The 26,958-nt window shown below is 39.7% G+C and overlaps 1 protein-coding gene across 1 annotated transcript in view; it reads left to right on the top strand.

Moving 5' to 3' along the window:
- Nucleotides 1-19,525, top strand: part of LOC113431980 (complement factor H-like) — a 63,788-nt gene extending 44,263 nt beyond the window's left edge. Inside the window, 7 exon segments of the mRNA XM_087960815.1 lie at nt 1,491-1,670; nt 2,032-2,208; nt 3,716-3,892; nt 13,354-13,536; nt 14,898-15,094; nt 19,075-19,112; nt 19,114-19,525. Of these exon segments, the coding sequence (XP_087816941.1) occupies nt 1,491-1,670; nt 2,032-2,208; nt 3,716-3,892; nt 13,354-13,536; nt 14,898-15,094; nt 19,075-19,112; nt 19,114-19,213 (1,052 nt within the window). The 3' untranslated portion in view covers nt 19,214-19,525.
- The last annotated feature ends 7,433 nt before the right edge of the window (nt 19,526-26,958 follow it).

Genomic DNA, 26,958 nt, shown 5'->3' with positions numbered 1-26,958 from the left:
ATCCCACCCCTGCCTATAAAATGAATTAAATGAACGACAGAAAGCTCTAGATTGGATAATATCAGTCTGTCCTTAATTTAGGGGAACTAGCCTATAAAAAGGTTCCAGATTACATTGAAACATACAGTTTATTGAGCACACTTGTAGAACAGGAATAAGAGAGATAATAAATCCACAGAGTATCAATAATTAAATTTAATAGATAATTCCTAGCTGGACTTCTTAATTTTTTGTCAGTATGACCTGGTGCTTGCTGGCTTTCCTCGATTGTTTTTAAAAGCCTTTTGTACATTTGCTTCCATCAGGGCCTCAATGGGACATAACATCTATCTTCAGTTTAATGATCATTCAGAACCGGGCTCCTGGTTTCCTCTTTTGAAGATAATTAAAGAAAAACTTTTTAAAGTGATTTAATACTTATTTTAATAATTTATATAGTTGACTATCTCACAAAAGTGCCTCTAAGCAATGAACAGAGTTAAAACTAAAACACAAACACTATGAAAATCAAACATATGTGCACAGTCTAAAAAACACTCTACTTCTAATTCAAAGTATAGAACTAATTTGAAGTAAAGTATAAATCAATCAGCAGGTTTCTATTAATTTGCTTTTAGAATGTAGTTTTAATAAATCCTGAAATACTTCAAAACCCTTTGTGTGGTTTCTCTTTGAGAAAATCAGGGCAGAGAAGCAGTTATGCAAATCTAAAACCAAACTTTAATCAATTTCTTCAGCTTTTTTCCCTTGCTAAAGAAAATGCACAATAAATTATACTTAGATAATATTAATTTATGCTCTTCTGACTTAATCATATAGATTATCTCTCAAAATCTTCTGCGATATAGGTAGTCCTCAACTTACAACAGTTCATTTAGTGACTATTCAAAGTTACAACAGCACTGAAAAAAGTAACTTATGACCATTTTTCATACAACTGTTGCAGCATCCCCATGGTCCCATGATCAAAATTCAGATTCTTGGCAAATGGTTCAGATTTATGATGGTTGCAGTATCCTGGGCTCATGTGATCAGCTTTTGTGACCTCCTGACAAGCAAAGTCAATGGGGAAGCCAGATTCAATTATCAACTGTGTTACTTAGCTTACTTAGTTACTTAGCTTAACAGTAATTGTTTTCATAACAAATTCACTTAATAAGTGTGGCAAGAAAAATCGTAAAATGGGGCAAATTCACTTAACAAATGTTTCACTTAGCAACATCAATTTTCGGGTCAATTGTGATCATAACTCAAGGACTACCTATGTTTAGAATTTTATTTTTTTTAAATGCATTGGACTTCTGAAACAGACAGTCTCCTATGAATGAATTCTTTGCAAAGGTTAGGGTAAACTGAACAGGGCTCTTGCATCTTAGCTTTTTAAAACTGCTATTGATAATGATATGCTGATTTTTTACTATTTAAAGAAATAAATTGGCATAAATTGGCATAAATCGATTTGTACTGAAAGTTGTCTTTTCTTTTTCCAGAAAAGTCATGTGGTCCAGCCCCAGAAATTCCCAATGCTTCACTGGAGCAAGAAGATAGAGAACTGGAATATGATTCTGGAAAAATAATATATTATACATGCTATCATGGATTTGATACCAAAGAATCTACTAGAAAAACATGTACAAGAGGAAAATGGGTAGGATCTTTCACTTGTAAAGGTACAGTAATTTTATTTTTGATCTTCTCACAGTAATTGTTTTCAAAACAACGTTGTTGAAAAGTGATGCTTAAAGAAAGAGGCCCAACTTGCTGTCTTACTCTTTCAATCTATGCAGACTCAGACAAACAGGCATTTGTTGTTCCAGAGATTGAATGAAACTTTACATTATATGGGCAAAGAAGGCTAGATTAAATTAACCAATGGAAGCATTATTGGAACTGATCAACATCTGAACAATTTTGTAACTTTAGCTGGCCTAATGTTGATAATATATTTTGTCATAATTTATTTTTGGCCTATACTCTATCTCTCTTGAATCACTTCAGAAAATTGAAGTTTTGTATCCTCCATCTATTTAGATGCAACATGTCCCACACCCCATCCAGTTGAAAATGCTGAAATTGTTGAAAATACAATGAAGAAGTACCTGAATGGCGAGAAAATAAATTATCAGTGTAATGATGGTTTTGATATATCTGGATCAACTGCTGTAACATGTAGACAAAATAAGTGGTCACGCTTGCCAAGATGTGTAGGTAGGAATGTATGGTCTATATTTTTGCTGAGATTCGCAACATTCACATGGAAAGTACATTTTTTTAAAAATTCAAAAATGAAATATTATTAATCTGAACCATTCACTCCAACATGAGCTAATCCTGTATCATTGCTCTTAGTTTTTCTGATTGACAAATTGATACATCTATGGGCATTTTGATACACTCATTATTTTTCCACTCATCCCCAATTGCCCAACTTCCAACCCATAGGCCCCCATTCCCCCTCAGGTGGCCAGCAAAAAGGAGCAAAATATACCCTTTAACTAGTCAGGAAAAAAATTAAGTTACAACTTAATTGCAGGACTACTCTTCAGAATAATTATAAAGGATGGGGAGACTCTTGCCAATGGTAACTGGTATCTTGAGCTCTAGAGGGTGGAGACATTGAGGGTTGGGAGATAGAGTGATGCTGAACTTCTTCCAATGGGAAAGGTCTTCTTTTCTAGAAGAAAAGAAGAAATGTTTTGGTAGCATTTCCTCTGCTTCAGCATTTCCTAATCAGAGGGTGGAGGTGTCAGCCTAGATATCCAGTCTATGTGAGGTCATGAGGGATAGCTTTTAGATTAATGCAATTTTTATGTCTGAAAATAGTACTTATTGTTGCCCTGCCCACCTTGAATGATCAAGCTTGTTTGCTTATTTATTTTTCCTTCACTTCTACCCCATCACAATCTAGAGTCTGTTAGCTGATCATGTAGAATATAAAAACCAAATATCACATCCTCAGTATAATCAACTGTAAAAATAGTAAAGCAACAGAGCAGATTAAGTAACCTTTATATTAATCTGTTCTCTCACCCAAATCTGATGGTTTCTAAACATCAGCAAAGGTTATTGAGACCATCTCCCTCACAGCCTAGGGTAGAGGATTACAGTTGCATGCTCCATGATTGGATTGGATTGGAAGGGAAAAGTCCAGAATAGTTCATCATGCAGAGAGGTTTATTGGACAGCTTCTTTTCTGCATGTAGTTCATAGAAGGATTTAAATTTCTTCCAGTTTTCAATACAACATTTCAGAATTGCTCTAATACACAATTACCAACTATGTATCCACATTGTATTCTTCTTTAGCTTTTACAAACAAAATTAGAGGATACAGGTTCTTCCACCCTCCAAGTTAACAATCATCATATAAAAGAAGTTTCAGAGAAAATTATTTACACAAACACAACACTACCAATAATCTATGGCTGATGAAATATCATGACAGCATTGATTGAAAGCACATGGTTTCATTTCTTCAAGATGAGTAGAAACAAGTGCTGTAGGAGGAAGAGGAGCTTCCTCTGTCTGTAGCCTCACACTCTCCTCACCTCAAAGGGAAGCAGCCTCAAGCCTGCAGCATCACCCTTGTATTTTCTGTGTTATATGGTGTGTGTTGACAGGTTTGGTTTCAAAAGTGGGACTATGTTTTCAGACATTTGCTTTAGGAAAACCAAGTGCATTTTATTTGTATGGGACCATTTTTATTTCCATTTTAGATGTAAGATGTTCTTCTCCCCCTGAAATTCCAAATGGTCAGATTACTAGTGAAATAAAGGCAAAGTATTTGCCCCAGGAGAAGGTGTACTATCGATGCAACCCAGGTTATGCTCTTCTTGGAAGTCCTTTCATTACATGTTCGAAGAACCGTTGGACACAAACTCCACGTTGTGCAGGTATTATTACAGATCTTCACCATGTAGAACTGAAGTTAGAATTGGAAATGAATTTGCTTTTACTTCACTGGCTCTTTCGTGTTATTTTGAAAAAGTTCTGTCATATTGAAAAGGCTTTTTCAATATTTTATTGCTAGAATTGTAAAAATTAATGTCCCTGTTGAACTGTGAAAGTAGAATATATTTTCATTAACATTGCCACTCTTTTGCAAAATTTTGAATTTCTATTTATATAAATCTATTCAATTCATTTTATAACTAGAAATTTTTTCTCATTTGGAAGAGAATGTGTCTTTTGGAGCACAAACATGGATTTCTATTTCACAATTAGCCTCTCCTTCTCAATCCTATGATGCCATAGAACATAAAACTGGTTATCATTTTAAAAATCTCATATATATTACACATATTACTTATCTTAACTTCTCCATCTGTTTTCACTCTACCAAGATATGTAGATTGACCCATTTGCTTCATTTTTTCCATTTATTAATCATTTGTATTCTCTTTTCCCTTTCAGATTTAATTATTTGAGAGTTTCCTACATTGCTCCTCATTGCACCATTCACATATCTAACATTCATTCCAATCATTTACATTCTCAGCCAACATTGTGACTTCACCCATAAATGAAAGTATGTTCACATTCATGTCCCCAACCAATGCAGACCTCCCCATAAGTTTTATAAATATCATTATACTTTTATAAAGGAATATATAATTATGCAACACTGTGTGTGTATGTCACAAATCTATGTCTATCTTCCTGCTTAGTTAAGTGTTTCCTTGATTGTCATGGTTGCTTTCTCTCTAATACCTCTATTATCACATTCAGCAACCAACTTTCAACTCTACACAAAATATTCCATAGTTTTAAGCCTGTTCCTTTTATCATAAACTTTTCCTAAATCAAGAAACATATAATAGAATTTATATCTCACATCCAAACATTTCTTAATTTTAAGAAATTAAGAATGTCTTCATTGTTTTTCAGCTAAAGGACAATAATATTAATTGTATATCCCTTGCCCAACATAAAATCCTGCTGGCCTTCCCCAATTTTGCTCACTTTCACATTTTGTAAGTTTTTGGACTTCTCTCCCACGTACATTGACAGGAACAAATAATAAACTAACCTCCCTTTAGCTTTTCACTTACTCTTTTTTTAAAATAAAATTTTATTTGGGTTTTCACATATTCAAATACAAGTAAAACGTCTTTTTTGAAAATAGCATGGTCCCGGGTTGAACTTCTTTATACAGACACAAAACTCAATTTCATGATCCTTTTTGTGTTCTATTTCATATCTTATATTATTCTACATTTTCTATATAGTTTTTTCCCCTTTTAATTTTCTCAATTTTATTTTGATTATCTCATCTCAATTCAAATCATTATATTTATACTTTTGTCTGTTCTGTTTCAATTTCATATTATCTTTTCTCATTAAACAAATTTTCTCCTGTAGTTACTAATTGGAGTATGACACCTTTATATCTTTTAATTACATCCATTCAACTCTTATTTAAACTTCAATATATACCTTAAGGTTATGACCTTCAATGTAATACATAATACATAACTTCCAATCGAATTCTGCTTGGTACATTCTTATAACACACACTATATTCTTTAAAAAAAAGATTATAAATATATGTAATTATAAACCCTCATTCCATTCCAATTCAGTTCTATCATTAATAATCATTACAATCTTAACATCTTTAACACTTCTTTTCAATTAAATATCATACTTCCTTAAAGACACATATAATCTCCATAATTAATTTTGCCCTTGTTTCTCTTCACATATGTTTTGTAAATCATTAAATATTCATTTTGTTACATTTATTTATTAACAAGCATTCCACTGAATAGCTATTTTATCAAACATTTTAGTCATACGTTGTTTCATATTTTCTAAAATTATTTCTGTTTCTAATATAACAATACTATCTTATGTACCTTTGCAGAATCCCTTTTTCCATTAAATTTTCACCCATTATCTCTAAATAGGCCCTGTTTCTCTATATTTTGTTGCTGTCCTTTATATCTTCTTTTCCTTTCTTTCTTTCCTCTCATCTTCTCCCTCCCCTTTTTACCCCCTTGTCTTCCTACTTCTAATTCTCTCTTCTGCATTTCCCTCTTCTGTTGCTTTCTGATTTTATACTTATTTTTCACTCTATTTTATTTTTTTGGAGTTGTTTTTCCCAATCTTAAACTTTCCATTCTCTTTCCCCCCTTTCCTTCCCCGCCCCCACCTAAGATTACTTGTTCATTAAAGATGGCTTCTTCTTTGTCGCAATCTTCTTGTTCTGCAGGCATTTCTTGTTGTTTCTCATAATTCCAAATCTCCATTTCTAAAAACTGAAATACGAAGCCAAAAGAACCTCTCATTTCTTGTGCATCTTCTTTGTACTTTTTAAGTTCCATTTTCAGTTCTTTTAAAAGTGGAGCCATTTTAAACAGTTTTAAACAATCACCTGATTGATTTTAGTCGTTCAAATACGATAACCAAAAATCCAGAAATCATCAAGTAATTCAAATAGTCCCAAGTTATTTCTTCTTATTTCTTTTTCCACTTTCTCTTCCTGGGGTTTTTGTTGCGATATTTCAGTTAAAATGTATCTTTTGGAAGTCTTGTTATGATTTTGCTGTAACTTCTTTTTAATTCCAGGCAGTCTCCTCCCTTCCAGAACCTGCCCTTTTATTCTTTTTCTCTCCTTTCCTGTTTTCAAAAGCTTTTGATTATCCAGAAATCTTTATTATCTCTTTGACTTTTTATTTTCAGCATTAAATGCCTATTAATGTCAAAGTGGATTTTTTTCCAATTTCTTGCTTAAGTCTCTTAGCTGTCAGTATAGGAAAAGGAGAAAAAACCCCAAATCTTTTCCCTTTTCTCTCTCCTTCGCAGCTTAAAAATCTTCTTAGGGAACAATGTTATTGTTTTTTTAATAGTTTCAATTCCAGGGTAGCTTATTTGTTGCTTTTGCTGTTTGACCCGGTCAACCAAAACTTTCTCTTCTTATCTTCCTCCTGCACATTCTCTTCCGGTCAAGTTCTTCTTTGGGGTAGCCATTTCTGACCACCACTACAACCGCCTTCGGGAAAGGGAGTAATGGCAAGCTGAGGAGGAGAGATGCAGCTCTCCTCACCCCTGCAGGCAGTCTCCCCCCTCTTTACCACCTCTATGGGGTGGCTTAGCTCCGAAACCAGCTGGCACGGGGCGCTCCAGCGGCAAGCACGGATCGAAGCCTTGCAGAGCCAAGTCCCGCTTTTCACTTACTCTTACTATCTTTCCCTTTCCATGTGAGCAATAGCATCTTCTTCTAATTTAAGTTTAAAAATCCATGTGTAATAATTGCACAAATTTTCCACTCTTTCATAATTAACTTATTTTCCTCCAGGATACCAAGGTCTAGTCAAACACTGTAACCACTTATCACTGAAATTCTCCTGATGTAGCATCAAATTTGTCCACCCCTACCATTTTTCATCATTTACTGCCTTTTTATGACTTTTCCTTTGATGCTAATACCAGTAGCATTCAGTTCCATACCTTTCAATTCCATCCTTCAACCTATTATTTGCATTATAACTTAAATGATGGGAAGGAGGACATGGGTAATCATCTTCAGGGCCATGTGGGGGAATTTGTGAAACACCTGATGGGAAAAGTTGCTTGTATCTATTCTCAGTAGGAGACCAGACCAGTGGTGGTATTCAGCCAGTTCGCACATGTTCAAGTGAACTGGTAGGAAGGATTTGGCGTGGGTTGCCGAACCTGTAGTAACATATAGCTGGTCATGCCCCCGACCCGGTCATCCAGTCACTGCTCATTTGCTTGCCCCACCTTCCCGATGCTTGCTCGTCCGATGCTCGCCCCACTCGCCCCACCCAGTTACTCCTCTCCTCCTATGTGGCATGCTGGGTTCTCATGACTTGCCATTCTAGCCTTCCCATGTGATGCCTGTGACCCAACTGAGCAGCCTTGATCTGCCTATTGCTCACAGCCCCACCACCATTCCTGGATCTTGGTGGGTCCCCCACACCATTTCCAGGCTCAGCTGGTTGGCTTCCCCACCGGCATGGTCCCATCCTGGGCAGTGATGCTGGCTGGGGCCTAGTTAGCCGCCCCCGTATTGTCCCTGTCCGGCTTGCTTAGCCACCAGTGCCACGACTCCATCCCATGTGGCACTCGTGGCCTTGCAAGCTTCCCCCCACCACTGCCCCCAGCCTTCAGCTTGCCTGGCTTCCTGGTAGCAGAGCCAGGGTTGTTCCATTGTCACTCAGGTCCCCACCAGCCTGGATCTTGCCCCCTGCTTGGATTCTCCACAGCTGCTGGGCCTTGCCTGCTTGGTGCAGGTATGGAAGGGGCTGACCAGGGAGCACAACGCTATGCTGCCCACATCACCCTTTTGCCTGCTGCCCCTTCCCTCTCCTGCCCACTGACCTGTGCGCTTTGAGCGTTGGCTGCTGTGAGAATGCTGTGAGCGAGTCCTAATGCTGATGGCAGGGAAGGAAGATCCACACCAGGTTTGCTGCACTCAGCCAGAGGGCTGCTTGGGGGGGGGGGCATGGCAAGGCTTGGCTGCCTTTCGGGCCCAGCTTTGGCTTCCATGGGGCCTTCCATGTGGGAGGCCTGAGAGAGAAAATGCCTCCATCGAGGGTCGTCTGCTTGCCCATCCGCTGGCCAGGCTGGCCTAGAATTGGCATGTCTCCTTCTCGTGGGCTGATGCAGGACCCAAGGCACAGCAGAGGTAAAGCAGGTGGCAGCCAGAGCAGGCCCAAAAGGCAGTGAAGACTCTCCAGAGCAGATCTTTCTTCCCCGCCATCAGCCGTACCTTCCAGCCCATGGAGCTCTCACTGCTGTCACAGTAGTGGTCCGCACTCTGCCAAAATGCTCAGCCTGGCGAGGGAGGGGTGGCTGCCTTGGTGGATGCAGGCAGCATAGCCTCATGCTTCCTGGTTGTCCCCCCCACCCCATGCCTCCAGGCAGGCGAGCCCCAGCAACTGCTAAAGAATCCAGGCAGGGGATGAGATGTGGGTTGGCAGGGAGCTGAGTGCCAACGGCTCTGCCCTGGCTGGCTTGCCTTTTCCTCTTCCATCCTTTTAAAGGGGGAGGGGCATATTTCATGGAAGAGTAGGATTGCTCGGCTTGAAGAAGAATGGCAGGTTAAGAACGGCAGGGTGCTCGCCGGCGTAAGTGAGCACTAGGAGAAAGGGAGAGCGTGGCAACCTTTTCCCACCTTTCCGAGTATCCTCGATACTCTTCATTGCCCAAAGAGGCTGTAACTAAATACTCAAACAGATATAACACTAGAAATTGACAACTACTGCTGCTTGAGCAGTGGGCTAATAAGGGAGCTTGCTGGTGGGGTCATGTGCGGGAAGTTTGTGTGGAAAGACGATTGGGAAACCAAGGAAGCGATTAGCGGGAGTGAAGCGGTGGGATGGGGAGCGAGGCCGAGCATGCACAGCAGCTGGGGGGGTTTTGTGTAGGAGTGTGGACTTGGCTTCAGTTTCTGGCTTTGCTTCTTGCATCTTCCCTGCCACTCTTGTTTCTTGTCAGGCCGTATTAACCACCTCCTTTTTTTTGTGGTGCTTAATGGTGGGATAGGTAGAAGTTGAACAAATGAAGCTCCCCTGCCCCCCAACAACTGCCAAAACACTCGTTCGGCAAGGGAGGGGTGGCTGGCAGAGGGGCAATTCACGTGGAATAGCCTGGTGCTTCCTGTTCGCCCTTGCAGCATGCGAGCCCCAGCAGCTGCCAGAGAATCTGGGCAGGGGATGAGATGCGGGCTGGCAGGGAACCGAGTGCCGACAGCTCTGCCCTGGCTGGCTTGCCTTTCCTTCTGCCACCAGCTGCGGGAGGAAGGTAAGGTTTCAGGCAGTCGGTAACGCCAAACTGCTCCCTAGCTCAGAGCTGCCGGCGGCGGGGGGGCTGAGGCTGCAGCACATGCCTCACTTGAAATTCCCAACCCTTTCCTTTCCCCAAAAGCGGGAGGGGAGGAAGTCCCGCCCATGGCCCCTTTGTTGGACCCAGAAGCCTTGTCTGACGGCTTTTCCAGGCAACACAGGACTGGAGACTGACCAGGAAGAACCCTCGTAAGGAATGACACTGCCGGGCACTTGGAAAAGTGTGTGTGTCTGTGTGTTTGTTTCAGGTGGATCTCCTCTCCTAGCTTTAGAAGGAGAGGGAAGGAGAAAGGGAAGGGATAGAAAGAGAGAGGGAAAGAGAGAGAAAGAGAAAGAGACAGGGAAAGAGAGAGAAAGAGATGAAAGAAAAGAAAGAAAAGGGGGAAAAAAGGGAGAAAGAAAGATAAAGGAAAAAAAGGATAGACAAAGAAAGAAGGATGGAAGGAAGGGAGAGAAAGAAAGAGAAAGAGCAAGCTGGAGGGAGGGAGGGAGGGAGGAGAAAGTGAATGAGATATATGAATGAATGGATGGATAGATAGATAGATAAATGGAAGGTGAGAGGGAAGGAGAGAGAAAAAGAGAGGAAGGAAGGACACAAACCCTGGCGTCAGAAGACTCTTTGAAATAGCACAGCAATCTAGGGCTGGAAGGGATCTTGGAAGTTATCTTCTAGTCCAAGGTCTTCAAACTTTGCAAGTTTAAGACTTATGGACTTCAACTCCCAGACTTCCTGAGCTAACATGACTAGAGGAGGAATTCTGGGTGTTGAAGTCCACAAGTCTTAAAGCTGTCAACTTTGAATATCCCTGTTCTACTCCAACCCCCTGCTCCAGCAGGAGATCCTTACAGGATCATAGAATAGCAGAGTTAGAAGGGACCTTGGAGACCATCTAGTCCAACCCCCTGCTCCCACAGGAGACTTTATATTATCTGGAATCTGGATTATTTTGGTGCCTCTAACAGAGAGGAAAATTGGCAGAGGAGTTTACTAGGCAAGGCTTCCATGTAGAGGAAGGCAGATAGTCCTTCACTTATGACCACAATTGAGCCCACAGTTTGGTTGCTAAGCAAGAGCGTTGTTAAGTGAGTTTCACCACATTTTACTCAATCCATGACATCTCCTGGGTCTAACAGTCATGTGCAGGCTAGGGAAGTAAATCTGAAGGCATGTGCAATGTTCTAATGCACAGAAGTTATAGTTAAATATATGGCAGAAAGTGGACTATGGATGTATTTTTCCAAACGCAGTGAGCTTGAATATGTATAGTTTTAGAAGAGCTCTCTCTCTCTCTCTCTCTCTCTCTCTCTCTCTCTCTCTGTGTGTGTGTGTGTGTGCACATACAGTATATATAGTAGATAATGTATCTTTTTGTGTGCCTATACACACACTATACTATGTAATATGTATGTACACATATGGCATATATACATAGGTTTAAATAGTGTATTTTGGATGTTCAGTAAATAAATAGAGAGGGAAATTGTATCTCTTTGAGGCAAGGAGAAGCTAGGCAAGGCACCCCTTGACTTGAGTGATGTCAAGTTGACCACGGCCACCCAATCACATGACCAACTAGCATCCACACACAGTCACATGACCACCAAGCCATACCCACCAAATAAGCCAGTCCCACAGAATTGGTAGTAAAAAAATTTGAATCCCACCATTAAACCAGACATAGAGCAGGTCCATTAGGAAGTGTGCTTACCCAGATATCTGGGAACAGTTTGATTCTGTTAAATCCCAGGAAATGGACAGGGTTCTCAAGGCTGTCAGTGCAAGTAGCTGCATATTAAATTCTTCTTGACTGGTTGAAAACCTCATGATGTTAACCTCCAGGTGGTGATCAATGTATCACTGCAGAAGGGGGATCCCTGGGACCTTTTAAGGAGACATTAGTCTGTTTCTGTTGTGGTTAGCCGGCAGCAGGTGCAGAAGGCTGAGGAGAGTGAGGACTCAGATGAGGGGCCAGGACCATTAGGGAGTGGACAGCTGCCTTCAGAGATTGTGGGGGCTGGCAGCAGTGATGAGGAGGTTCCCGAGGAGCCTGTGCCAAGTGCACATGTGCTCAGGATTGCTTGGAGGAAAGAACAGTTACAACAGCATGGGCAACTTGGAAGTAAGGCTGCAAGGTAATGGCCCCTCCTTCAAGAAGATAAAAGCCAGCTGTTTGCCTTTGCCTTTGCAGAAGGCAAAGACGTTTTGAAACTACAGCTTTGTGGACATTCTAGTATCCTGAGTTTGTATTTGAAGATTCTTATTTTGCAAATTATTTCTTGTCTGTTACCTTTTGGCAAGTCTCGCTTAGTTTGGCAAGACTTGTGCTTATCACAGCTAATTATTTTGTAAAAGCATTACAAGGTTTCTGTTCTTTTTGAATTGTGTTTGATTTGTCGGAAAAGGGCGTGGGTGAGAACAGTTTCCTCCTTTAGATACTATGGGTGTCTGGATAGGGGACAACAGTAAGACTGTTGGTAAGACTACGTGAGACACTGGTAAGACTACGTAGCAATAGCTGCTTGGAACTTGGGATCTGGGAATTTAAAATCTTCAGTTCTGGATGAAGTTGCACTGCCCCAGACAGATCCTGTGTACAACTTTTGGGTTCTTATAGACTCATAACGCCTGCTCAATGGCACACAAAATTGTTACATGGGTTGCATTAGTTTCTGGTTTGCTTCCAGGTCCAATTTAATATGTTATTTACCATCTTTAAAGCCTTTCATGGCCCAGGGGACTGCTTCACCCCAATGGGATTGGCCCACCCTACTCCCTCTGGCAAAAGGAACATGCTGCAGATCTACTCAACTTTGCTAGTAGGAACTAGTAAATGGTCCTTCTCTGCAATGCCTTCACAATCTGGAAAATCTTGCTGCTGGAGGCCAGATATGCCCTCACCCACTAGGCCTTCTGGCTTTGCCTCAAAACCTGGCTTAGCCAATGGGCTTGGGGCCATGATGGAGCACTTTACACTGGGAGTGATCGGTGCACTAAGAAAGAAGATTCCACCACTGTACTGCTTATGTACTGGTTCCTAGTTTGAATCAATCTCTATTAATTTTAATGTTTATACTTTTAAAATGTTTTTCTATTCTTGCTTTTATTGTGTTGCAAGCCTCCCATCACTTCAATACTGACATGGATGACACAACATCCAATACAACTACACAATTTATTTGTGCTGAGTTTGAATAGTTATTAATGGAGAGTGGGAAATAAATTAAGAACGCCTTGTGGGGCGATGCTATTTATCCCAAAGCAATTGTTATTCATTTAAATACAGAACTGAGTTTAGGTATTAAGAAAGTAATAAGAACTATAAGTTCTAAAGTGGAAAGACAATACTAGGGACAACACTAGTAATCATTTTCTGCCTATCAATTAATCAAGCTGTAAGGTATTGTTGCTTTTTAAAAATAAGAATATCATTTTGAAATATAGTTTCTTATGAATATGCTTAAAATGTGTCTTTGTGTGTGAATAGACAATAATATTTGTAATCCTGAGTGGTGTTGCTCAATAGATTCTGTATTTGTTATAGATATTGGGGGGAAATGTGGAAACCCACCTCCCGTGGAGAATGGAGACATTGTGGAGATACCCAAGGCAACCTATTTCCCGTCTGAAACTGTAACTTATCAGTGCCAAAATTTCTATACAATGGAAGGTTCTCCAAGAGTGACTTGTCAAAATGGTCATTGGTCACAACCACCAACATGTAGAGGTATAAGTATTATCTATAATTCTTTATAGATTTATTATTTATAGAGAAATATTGTACTTTGGGAATGATATAAATTTCATGACACCAGAGCTGTTATGTCAGTGCCAGAAGATATTTTACTTCCTTGAAATAGAATTAGCAGTAGTATTGTGGTCCGCCGGCAGCCTGCAGAGATGGCAGCAGAGTCAGACAGTGAGGAGGAACATGGGCCAGTCCAGGAGTCTGGGGAGGACTCGGATGATGGTCCTGCATCCAATACAGAGATGGGGCCAAGGCCATCTGGGAATTATGTGCTGACTCTGAAGCCTCCAGAATCTGACAGCAGCCTGGCAGAGGAACAAGCAGAGCCTGTGCACGTGTGCGCAGAGCTTCCAGAAGGCAAGAACAGTTAAGACAAAAGGGGCGACTCGAGAGTAAGGCTTGGAGGTGATTGCCCCTCCCATAAGATATAAAGGAGGAGCAAAGGGACAGGAACCTTTGAAGGAAGCAACGTTGTTCACTCTGTTTGGATTAAACCTTGAAGTCCTTGTGGACTTTGTACTCCATTGTCTCCATTAACTGTCCTTTTACAGTTAATTTGGCACTTTAGTTGTTGGCAGCAAGAGATAAAGGTGGGTGCTTATCTCGAGAGACTGTTTGGGACTCATTACGGGCTGGGAATGAACATAATTACCAGTGTTGGAATAAAAAGAGAGTTGTTTGAACTAAGTGTGTGCTTAATTATGGTCTCAGGAAGCCTTGGTCAGAACAAGTGGTAGTATTATGAACCAAGATAAAATAACTCTCTCTGGGAGAAACTGCTTCATAATGGAGAATTGTACAAGATCTTTTACCATTTACAAATGTTGTCCTCAATTTTGTTAAACCTTCCTGGTGAAATTCTGCTTTCCCTAAACCAAAATTTGCCTTTTTTTTTGGAATGGTAGTATTAGTTGAATCTCTAGAGAACTAAAATTATTGTTTTTTTAAATAGGCAAAGTATGGAGGCAGACTCTGCTGACTTAATCACATTTAGTCCCGTTTAATCTACATTGAAAAAGAAGATATGAGATGACATTTTAAGAGAAGTTTCCTGAACTTGGTCTTCTCCTAATTCAGACATTCAGTATGAGGAAATTTGGAAGAAGGGGACTAAAATATTTTTCTTCTTCCTTTTATGCATGTAACATTGTCTTGCTTAAAACTAATTATCATGACTGACAATTAGTTCATGAAAGACAAAAAAGAGGGGGATCCATTTCCATAGATCCTTAATCATTTTAACCTATTGCAACATAGAATTTCTAACCTAAACTTTAATTACTTTATCAAATGTCAGTCTAAAACTTTCTATATGTCATCTGATCTGTGTCCTTTTGCAGTTGCTTGTACAGTAAATGACGAAGATATGAGAGAACACAATATAAGTCTGAAGTGGAGCTACAGGAATAAAATATATGTTCCAGATGGAGGAACAGTAGAATTTGTATGTTTAAGAGGCTATAAACAACATCCAAATACCAGATCATTAAGAGCTAATTGTGTGGATGGGAAATTTGATTATCCAGATTGCATTCCTGTATGTATATTTTCAGAAAATTACTTTAATTCACAAATATTAACATTTCTTTTCTTTGTCTATATCTATATACCTATACATCTATATCTATGCATTAAAAATCACTTGAAATCTTTAAAAGATCTAGGTCTGGCAGCTAAATTTGTGGATGTAATGGATTCTAAGGTAACTTGGTTTTCTGCATTTCTTCTAAATTAGAATACATCTTAACAGACTTGATTTAAACATTGAACATTAATAGAACAGACTTGAACATTGGGTGCTATCTAACAAAATGAAAATCAATGGTGAAAAAAGTAAGGTTCTACATTTTAGGCAAGAAAAACCAAATGCACCGTCATACTGTAGGTGGTATAAAGTTGATTCTAAGGCAACTCGGTCTTTGGCAATTCTTCTAAATCAGAACACTGCTTAAGATTCCTGTGACCTAAATAAAATTCTTTCTGTTCAGAGCAATGGGAGAGAAGCACTATGAGGGGAGATGTTGCTTAAAAACAATGAGGCATGGGACAGGGAGGCACAAACATCGCTCATCATTTCATCTCTTCTGGTCTGTTGCTGAATCCTGGCAGATTCCAAGATAAAGAACAGGAGATCCCTTTGTCCTAGACCTGAAATGAATGTAAACTCTAATTTAACCTCAGTGGGCTAGTTTGATTGATTTAATTCTCCTCAATGAAACAAATTCAATTTACATGCACTCTAAAATTTTCAGTAGAAAGCAAGTAATTCTTAGGTTGGATCTAGTAATCTCTTGAAGTCAGTAGAATTTCATTTAGTGATGGATAATCTATCTTGTCCAATTCATTTCAGAGGGTCTTCTTGTTCAATCTATTTTTACATTCATTCTAAGCTTGGAAATATTTTGTGGGATACCTTATTTTACATGTAATGAATGATTATCAGTGGTTACTAATTCAGTTAATTTTATTTTTTGTTCTGGTCCTGTAGCTTCTGACAGATATTTATAAATAGGTATGTAAACACACACAGGGACGCTATGGCTCAGTGGCTAAGACGCTGAGCTTGTCGATCAGAAAGGCCAGCAGTTTGGCAGTTTGAATCCCTAGCACCGCATAACAGAATGAGCTCCCGTTACTTGTCCCAGCTTCTGCCAACTAGCAGTTTGAAAGCATGTAAAAATACAAGTAGAAAAATAGGCACCACCTCAGTGGGAAGGTTAAAGGGAAAAAAAAATGCACAGGCAAAGTGTAGGTGGTACCTGGCTAAATAGTAGTAAATGTGAGAGGGATCTTGGAGTCCTAGTAGATAATTAGTTAATATGAGTGTGCTGCAGCTGTTAAAAAAGCCAATAGTCATTAGCTAGTTAGTAATGCAGTTTTAGGCTGCATTATCAGAGGGATAGATTCAAGATCATGTGAAGTGCTAATACCACTTTATAATGCTTTGGTAAGACCTGACTTGGAATACTGCATACAGTTTTGGTTGCTACATTTTAAAAAGATGATTTGGGGACTGGAGGCTAAAACATATAAAGAAGGAACACTGGAATTGGGTATGTCTAGTTTAATTAAAAGAAGGACTAGCGGTGACATGATAGCAGTGTTTCAATATCTCTGGGGTTGGCAGTTAGAAGAGGGAGTCAAGCTATTCTCCAAAGCACCTTAAGGCAGGACAAGAAGCAATGGATGGAAACTAATCAAAGAGAGAAGCAACTAAGGGGAAATTTTCTGACAGAACAATTAATAAGTGGAACAACTTGCCTCCAGAACTTGTGAATACTCCAATACTGGAAGGTTTTCTGCCTGAGCAAGGAGTGGGACTAGGAGACATTCAAGGTCCCTTCCAACTCTGTTATTTTGTTAAGATTCCTGTGATATAAATAAAATTCCTTCTGTTTAGAGCAACGAGAAAGAAGCACTAGGGGGATGGGGGTAATACTTTAAAATAATGAGGAATGGGGCCCGGAATGCTGAATCTGCCAGGATTTCATGTCTTCTGGTCTGTTGATGAAGCCTAACAGATTCCAAGATGAAGACCAGGAGATTTTCTCTGTGCTGGAGCTGAAATAAGTAGAAACTCTACTTTAAACCCAGTAAGCTTCACTGATTCCATTGGCCTCAGTCAATAAATTTAGTTGCCTCAAAATGAATGGTTCCAAATGAACACCCATGCCTTTTATTTTATTTATTTCATTTGCATTCAAACTGAAATATTCTCCTGTCATTTGTATTTCCATATGCAATTTATTCCCTTACTCATGTGTCTACATGTGTATTTATAAATACCTATCAGAAGCCACAGGGCCAGAACAAAAAATAAAATTAACTAAATTAGTAACTGTTGATAATAGCAATAGCAAAAGCACTTAGACTTATAGACCACTTTATAGTGTTTTACAGCCCTCTCTAAGCGGTTTACAGTCTCAGTATATTGCCCCAACAATCTAGGTCTTCATTTTACCAACCTTGGAAGGATGGAAGAATAAGTCAACCTTGAACTTCTCAGGATCAAACTCCTGGCAGAGGAAATGCAGAGTTAGCCTGCAATACTGCATTCTAACCACTATGCCACCATGGCTATATAATCATACATTATATGTTATATGTAAAATAAGATATCCCACGAATGAATTGGACAAGATTGATTGATTATCCATCACTAAATGAGATCCTATTGACTTCAGGAGACTACTAGATCCAACCTAAGAATTACTTGCTTTCTATTGAAAACTTTAGGGTACACACTGATTAAATTTGTTGCAGTGAGCACAATGAAATCAATGAAAATATCCCATTGAAGTTAAATTAGATTTTCAGTCATTTCATTCTCAGAACATAGGGATCTCCTGTTCTTTATTTTGAAATCTGACAGGATTCAGCATCATATTAAAACAGATGAAATGATGGGCGATCAGTGGTGGTATTCTACCAGTTCGGCCTGGTTCTGGCATACCTGTAGCGCCAAAGATCAGCTGGCAGAGAATCTCTCTGACGCTCTGCAGTTGGTCCCACCCAGCCAGCCCTGCTCCTAGGTCCTTTTTAACCTCTCAGCTGTTTGGCGTGGCAGAGCGGATTGCTTTGCTAAACAGCTGAGAGGTACAGTAGCTTAGTTTTTACTGCTTTAATGTGTGCACAAAGTGCATGTTGGATGCATGATCGAGTTGCGTGATCCCACCCCTGCAGCCATGCCCACCAAGCCACGCCCACAGAACTGGTGGTGGGAACTTTTGAATCCCACCATTGTGGGTGATGTTTGTGCCTCCTTGTCCCATATCTCACTGTTTTTCAGTATTAACCCCACTCCCCATAGAACTTCTTTTCCATTGCTCTGAATTTCATTTGGATCACAGGAATCTTATTATATGATGGGGTTTGCATTTGAAATTGCAATTAATACAAATTGTATTAGTGAAATACATTTTTTGCTGAAATGTATGTGTAAATATCAAATATATGTATAGTGGACATTTTATTGGAAATCTTAGTTAATAAACATGGGTTTTTTTCTTGGCATTGCTGTGCTACAGTTCCCAGTATTATTCTATTGGCTGTGTTGTGTGAGGATACTGTGAGTTTGTTTATTAATTGCATTTGTGTTCCATCTTCCCTCAAGTGTATCCCCTGTGATGATGAATGGTTACATGTAATTCCCCATTCCTATGTTTAAAATGTTGCTGCTTTGAGTTCATTCTGACTTCCAGAGTTTATATTACAAAATATCAAGAATGGCTATTAAATTATTATTATATATTATTGTGTCAAAAGTCATCTTAAAAAAAGATAGAAATTGCTCAGTGATAGAATGGTCTAGAGTTCTTGAGTCACTTGAGTAGTTTTAACCATTTGATTTAAAAATGTTGATACTTTCAGAATCGTCTTGCACATGTAGTTTGATATCTTAAAATTATTGCAGACTGTTTTCTGCTGTAGATCAGATGAACAAGTTTAAAAAATAATTACATAAAATGTACAGATACAAATTTGTTTCTTACTTATTGTTCACATTTTATTTTACAGATCTAACTTAATGAACAACAGGACATATACAGCACTCTTTAAACAGGAAGATGAATGTCTGAAATCATATACTATTCTCTTTAATATGACCACATTAAGCTGGATTGTATACAAGTATAAATGGTGGATCCAAACCTAAAAGCCTACTTTGACAGTTTTTACCAACTGAAATTACTGGAAAAATGATAACATTTAAAAACAAGTTTATAGAACATCTTTAAGGCAGATAACATAATGTAACATTATAAATATATTTTTAAAAATGTATCTTGAGTGAGGAACATAGAAATATATGTATATGTATATGTATGTATAGTAAAGATTAGATTAATCTGAATTATCAATCAACAGCTCATCTTAATGCAATAACAATAATTGAAATTGATGTTTTTACATATAGAAGTGTTCGTTTAAAAAAATAAAAAATCCATTAATCATTTTTACTGCCAAACAATTTGTAGTATATTTTGTAAAGATACATTTAATAGTTGAGTTCACAATCTAATCCAAGATCCAGAAAGAATCTGGTGCTCCTTATGTTGCTCTAGAAATAGCCAAATGTACTTGGATGTTCAGAATCTGATGGAGGTTCATCCAGATGGATTTCTATCCTTGCTTTTGTTTTATTTTGCTTTTGTATGTTTGTTTTTACACTTTGAAATTATATAATTATAAGTAATTAAAGATTAAGATAACTTTTAGGAATTGGCACAGGTCTTCCCAAGCTACATTCCTACTTTTAGGAATTGGCACAGGTCTTCCCAATCTACATTTCTGTTATTTAACACAGAATAGATTAGAAGTTGCCATGATATAAATTCAAACAGATTCATTGTTCTAGATAAAGTGAACCATTCAAAACAAACCTTGCAGCACCTTTTCGGATTACCAAATCCCTTCTTATTTTTGATTACCATAGATTAACAAGGCTATGCTTCCTTTAATGATCAAAGTCAAGGGAACTTCGTAAGGAATTTGATGTGTCCTTCTTGAATGTGATAGAGCTGTTTGGTGGAAACTTAAGTATAAGATATTATCTCACTGGCTTTTTCTAAACATGAATTGATTTGCTAGATTAGGTCAGCCACTGATGCAGCTAGCCAGTGGTGGGATTCGAATAATTCAACAACCTGTACTCTGCCCTAATGACCGGCTAGGTAGGCGTGGCTGGGTGGTCATGTGACTGTGTGTGTGTGTGTGGCCAACTCAATATCACTCACATCAAGGGGCACCTCATCTTGCCCGGCCTCTCCTTGCCATGCCTGGCCACACCTTGCCCCTCCCCTCCCAGCCACTCCTTGTCATGCCTGGCTGCTCACCACACTGGAATGAGCAGTTTTCAAATAAAAAGAATGCTCACCTTGTGCAAATAAATAACAAAAATCTTGACTTCAGGTTTGATGCATCTTGCAAAGTATTACTGTTCGTTCTAGTCTCCTTTCCTACCAATAGGTCCATCTCAGATTGTAATTTGCTACAACCTCTCTTGTCTTTTGCATCATTCTATGGGAAATTATTCTGAAATTTATCTGTGAGCTTTGCAAGTTTGTTTCCTGTCGCGTCGAGCGACCGGTCTGTTGTTTCGATCTTCCGGCTTGTCGCTGAATCCCTTTCAGAAAGCAATTTAATGAGACCCTCGCAAGGGTGAAGTTTAGCGGAGCCCTCGCAAGGGTGAGTGCGAAGCACAAAGAAAAAAGACACAAAACAAATGATTTCTTCAGGTGAGGCAGCACATTGCGCCTGGGGCAGATGGAATTGTCCCGGCGGCGCCTGAGACAGATGGGATTGTTCAGGCAGCCCTGATTGCTTTGCGCTGTCCCCTTTTATTGTACTGAATCAAAGAGGGGGGGTGATAGGGATTGCAGGAAGACAAAGAAGTTACAAAGTTAATTTTTGAGACCAGGCTACGTGATACAAGTAACGAACTTTGTGAATGATAAACATGTTTTTACTGAATACACATCTTTTATCTGACACAGACTTCTGTGAAGTTAATCTTATCAGCTCCTTTTTCCTGTCTTAGTGAACTTTGCTCTGAGAGGTATTCGTGTTAAGCAAGATTTGTTCTATGGAAAAATACCAAGACAGAATAGCTAAGGCAGAATAGCCACAATTCCTCCTTTTCTTTATTTTTGTGCTCAAGATTCTAGGTAGAGTCCTTTCTCCTCCCGAGTAGTCCCATAAGGTGGCAACAAACCCTTCGGTTTGTTGGTGCCTTGCAGAACCAACTCATACGAGGAAAAGTCCTCATCCCCCGAATCGTGACTTGGCAGAGTTAACAAAACTTCTTTGGGAGAAAAGGAGTTATTAGTGTCTATTTCTTCCTCTGACTCTTGGTCAGAGTACCATTCCAGCAAAGGTTTTTTGACAAGGTCTTTTGATTCAATGATAGATGTGAGAAAGCTAACTGATTTTTGAGTATTGTTAACTTCATTGTCAAGTGTATTCAAACGATCCCTCAAAAATGTAACTAAACGTCCTAATACACATGGACCAATAGTACATACAAGAAGCAATAACACAAGAGGACCTATTAGAGCAGACAATAGAGTGGTTAACCAGGGAGAAAAATTATTCCCTTCATCTCCTTGACCATCCCACTGACGTCCTCCCCAAGTAAACCCAACCATCCATTGTTTTCTTGCAAGTGTCTTTCCTTGTGCAGTAAAAGTGATTCTGAGTGGATTTATTCTCTGTCCACAACAAGGCCATGAAGAGCAGGAATGCTTTGCTTGGGCACGGGTAATATGAATATAGTCATTTTTGGTAGGTGCTTCCCACCAGATATGACCTGTGGATACACAACTCCATTTTTTACAATATCTGTCAACTACCCCACCGCAGGCAGAACGAGAAGTACCAGTACTGTGGGCAGGGCAAAAATATAATCTATAATTGTCAGCAGGTGCTGGAGAACAGGAGCCTTGCTTGTCCCATGTATCAGCTTGCAATTTTTTGTCTGCGAATTTTTCGACTCCTGTTCCCATTTCAGCAAAATCCATGAAAAGCTGAGGAAACCATGGCCATCGAGTATAGTTAGTGGTGGTATTTAAAATTTTTCCTTGAAAGTCAAGGATAGTCCAGGTATAATTTTGAGGTTGATGTTCATTTGTAGAAGATGATTGTATGCTTCGAGGAGTGCGATGATAGCCAAATCGTGGAATAGCATGAAACGCAGGCTGCTTAGAGATGGAGCTGTCACCGATGAAGGCAGGATACCGAAGATGGCGAGCTCGAATGAGAGCCGTAGTCTTGCGATGAGTGTCATCATGGATGAGGTGGCGTCTTCGCACAACAGGTGGTTTGTAGCGATCAGGAACCCAGGAAGATGAATGATGCCATATGCAGTTGGTGACATCACAAGGTGGAAAGCAGCAACGAAGATGCCATCGTAGTTTGTCTCCAGGAAAAGGTGACTCAGAATTAGCTTGAGATGGCAATGTAAGGAAAACAGAAGATAGTGGAGTAGATGCCACTGAAGGAGTGGAAAGCAATAGAACAGTGTGATTGAACTAGGTGTGATTGTGGAAAAATCCTAAGCAAGAATAGGAACCTATAGTAAGCTGAGTGACATGTATAGTTAAAAATATTAAACAAGGAGAATAGTAATAGTGAACAGTTATGTCAGAAGTAGGAGAAAGGAAACGACCGTTGTGTTGGAAAACATAATTACATGCAGGAAGAAGATTATCTTTAAAGATAAAGGTAACAGTGTCAGCAAGGAAAGCAAAAATAGCATCAGGAGATGCCCTAAATTGAGAAAAGACAGGAAGTATTGATATCAGAAGAAAGATTAGGGTTAGAGTCAGGTTTGCCATGGTAAGGTCTGACACAGCGAGCAGGAACCCAAAGCACTCGATCAGGAAGTTGAACAGCAGCATAACCTTTTCCCCAGGTGATGAGCTGTGCAGGACCTTTCCACGCAGGATCTGGAAGCTGTCTGAAATAAACAAGAGGACGGGAAGAGGGAACTACTGGCTTGGTGAAGTGGCGAGAAGCCGCCGTGGCAGGAGGAGAGCCAGTAAGATTGAGAAAGTTAAGAGTGTAAAGACAAACATTTAAAATATTTTGCAACGTTGGGAGGTTCGGGGGGCCTGAGCCTTTTTTCCCCAAGTGCCGATCAAGGGCTTGTTTCAAAGTTTGGTGCGATCTCTCCACAATCGCTTGACCTTGGCTGTTGAAGGGCAAGCCAAACTTATGGATGATGGCCCACTTATGACAAAACTCAGCAAAGGGAGAACTGACATAAGCAGGACCATTATCTGTTTTGAGAATTTTTGGACATCCCAACGTTACGAATGATCGAATACAGTGATTAATAACATTTTTGGTAGCCTCTCCTCTTTGCAATGTTGCTATAATAAACCCTGAATAAGTATCTACTGATACATGAATGTATTTCCAGGGAGCAAAGGGAGGATAATGAGTGATGTCCATTTGCCACATATCACAGGCTTGAGTACCCCTAGGATTAACGCCTTCAGGGATACCTTTGGCCTGCAAGCTACATGTTGGACATTGTTGAATTATTGCTGTGGCTTCTTGATATGTAATTCCAAATTGTCGCACTAGGCTTTCCTGTTTTGATGAAAATAATCATGACTCTCCCCAGGTGAAGGCTGTTGGAGAAGGGGAGAGGAGGCCATAATTTTACAAGCCTTGTCTGCCATATGATTGCCTTCTGCTAGGAATCCAGGCAATTGCTGATGACTTCTGATATGGGCTACAAATAAAGGTTTCCCTCGTTTTTTCAACAGTGTCTGAAGCTGTAAAAAAAGTGTCATGAGAGAGGGAGGGGTAACAGGAGAAATATATGCATCGAAAATATGAGCAACCATCTGAGTAACATACATGCTATCAGATATTACATTTAAAGGTTGTTGTGAAAAAAGAGACAATGCCAATAGGAAAGCAGCTAATTCAGCTTGTTGTGCTGATGTTTGTGAAGTAGTTAAATGTTTATGCCATTGAGCATTTTCGTACCATGTACATGCTCCAATATTTTTTGAACCATCAGTAAATACAGTTAAGCCTTCCTTCAATGGCTGTTGGACAAAAGGTGATTGTAAAACAAAAGGAACTGTCCTCAACACCTGCAGTCGTGAATCAGAGGGAAGGTGGCACGACACTTGGCCACACCAATCTTCCAACGCGTCCTGCAGTGTTGTGGAAGTCTGAAAAAGAGGTTCCCATTGAGTGATCTTAAAAGGAATATACAATGTAAAAATATCCATTCCCATCAGGGCTTTGGTTCTCTTACGCCCTTTTTCTATACGAGAAGCCATTTGCGCTGCTCTAGTAAAAATAGATGTTTTTGGAGTGTGTGGTAGGTGTAGCCATTCCAAGATATGAAGATTTTTTGCATTGGATATTTGGACAATTATTGCAGTCAGTAGTTGATGAGTAGAAAGGATAGCAAGAGAAGGTGGTGTGTCTGTGAGTGCACGGTTTACCCACCGGGTGGCTAGGGCTGTGTTTACTTGTTTTAAAGCTTCTAGATGCTGATCTGAAAGATAGACCTTATCTGCAGGATTTTTCAATCCTACTAGTGCTTGAAAGAGTGGTGATAGCATCTGTGTGGTTAGAGCAAGATATGGTCGAGCCCAGTTAATAACCCCCAAGCACTGCTGTAATTGAACCAGCGAGGTTGGCTGTGGAAGTGTGAGTGAAAGAATGTGTGGAGATGCTGTAGAAGCTAAAACCTTGTGGCCTAAATATTGCATTGGGTAGTGAGACTGGATTTTTTCAGGTGCTATATGTAACCCTGCTTTTGCTAATGTGGTCAAGAGGATCGGGAAAGTTTTTTTGAACCGTCCCCTTTGGCCCATCAGCAGCAATTAAGATATCATCCATGTAATGATATACAAGAAAACTTGGAAATTGAGATCTATAAGGCCGCAGAGCCTCATTGACAAAAAATTGACACATAGTTGGTGAATTTAGCATACCTTGTGGAAGAACTTTCCATTGGTACCTAGAGGTGGGTTTAGAGTTGTTAAGTTCTGGTACTGTAAATGCAAAGATGATCCTATCTTTTTGTGCTAGAGGTATGGAAAAGAAACAGTCCTTTAAATCTATTATTATGAGATCAAATCCAGCTGGGATCAAATTAGGATTAGGCAGGCCACACTGCAGTGGTCCCATGGGTTGAATAATTAAATTTATGGCTCTGAGATCATTAAGGAGGCGCCATTTGCCAGATTTCTTTTTAATTACAAAGACTGGGGTGTTATAAGGACTGGTGGATGGTTCAATATGTCCTTCTATTAACTGTTGATGGACAAGAAGATGTAAAGCCTCCAATTTTTCTTTGGTGAGAGGCCATTGATCCACCCAAACAGGAATAGAGGTTTTAAGAGTAAGAGATAAAGGAGAAATAGACATTTAGATAGAAAAACTATGGTAGCTGAATATAAGCCTGAAATTGAGAGAGTAAATCACGTCCTCAGAGATTGCAATGTAGAGGAAGAATATAGGGTTTAAGATAAGCAGTTAAGGTAGAATGCTCAGTAGAAGCAGAAAGCCAATGAGAGCTGACCTTAGCAGCTTGAGCCCCACCTACGCCCTGCACTGAAGAAGCTTCTGTGAGAGACCAAGAAGAGGGCCATTCAGAGGAACGAATAACAGAAACATCTGCACCGGTGTCAATCAGACCATCAAACATGCGACCATTGAGTGTAACAGAAAGAATTGGTTTTGAAGCTTGAACAGGCTGCTGTAATGCAAACAAGGAGAGAGGTTCAAAAAGAGGCAAAATTATAAGCGTAGCCACTACTGTCCCCTTTTTTAAAGAAAAGCAACGATCCCCTATTGCAGCCAAAGCAAGATTATTAAGAGCAGAAGAATCATATAAGTAAGGAGCTGCAACCACACCCTCTATTGTAAGAGAAGAATTGGGAATAAGCAAGACAGGTGTGGAAGGAGGTAGAGGTTTGAGAAGCGTTGTAGTTAAAGGAAGAGTAAAAACAGCACCAGGATCCTCATACACAAGATCCTCTAACAATACCACAGGAAATGTTGTGACAGGTAATTCAGCCTTTGTGGCGGGGCTAGCTGAAGACCCCTCAATTAGTTTCCCGAAGGCTGAGAGAGAGAAGGATTAGAACGACATTGTGAAGCCCAATGATAGCCTTTCCTGCAGCGAGGACAGATGGTTTTTGGCTTAGATGAGGAATGTGGACCTCTAGTTTGGCCACGAAGAGCAGCTCCACCCCCTGGCATACGACATTGATTTTTAAAATGTCCAGGCTTGCCACAGTTAAAACAATTGCCATTGCGTGTTACAGCAAAAGCATCAGGAGGAGAAGTAGAAGCAGAATTAGAATTTGGTAATGAAGCAGTGATTGCAGTAGCAAGCATATTCATTTTATGAGTGGTTGTTCCTACAATTCTACAGAGTTGTAAAAACTCAGCCAATGTCACTCCTGGCTTATTAGCGACTGGCTGTAGAATTTTTTGACAGTCCTGATTTGCATTAGAAAAAGCCAATTTTATAAGTAATTCTTGTTTAGCAACAGAATTATCTATCTGTCTATCTAGGGCTGTCTGAAGGCGACTGATGAATGAAGCATATGGCTCATCAGGACCTTGCATAATTTTTAAAAATGCTTGAGTGGACTGCGAATCTGAATCATCCACTCGCTTTAAAGCATTCATAGCACACATATGAATAATGGCAAAACTGCGGGGAGAATTTTGTTGTTGTGCTAGAGTGGAGGATTGACCTTTTCCCATTAAATGATCTACAGTTACTCCAGCAGGCAAACCCCTACGAATTTCAGCCTCAACACCTTTTTCATATTCAGATTGCCACACAACATATTGCGCTGGAGTCATAAGCATAGAAAAAAGCATTTTCCAATCATACAGTAACATAACTGTATT

This window comes from Notechis scutatus, chromosome 3, assembly GCF_049901735.1.
Source record: "Notechis scutatus isolate UNSWTSFEM ecotype Mainland chromosome 3, rNotScu1.2, whole genome shotgun sequence".
In the NCBI taxonomy this organism is placed as follows: domain Eukaryota; kingdom Metazoa; phylum Chordata; class Lepidosauria; order Squamata; family Elapidae; genus Notechis; species Notechis scutatus.
The sequence above is the reverse complement of the archived record's forward strand: the minus strand, read 5'-3'. Positions and strand labels throughout refer to the sequence as shown.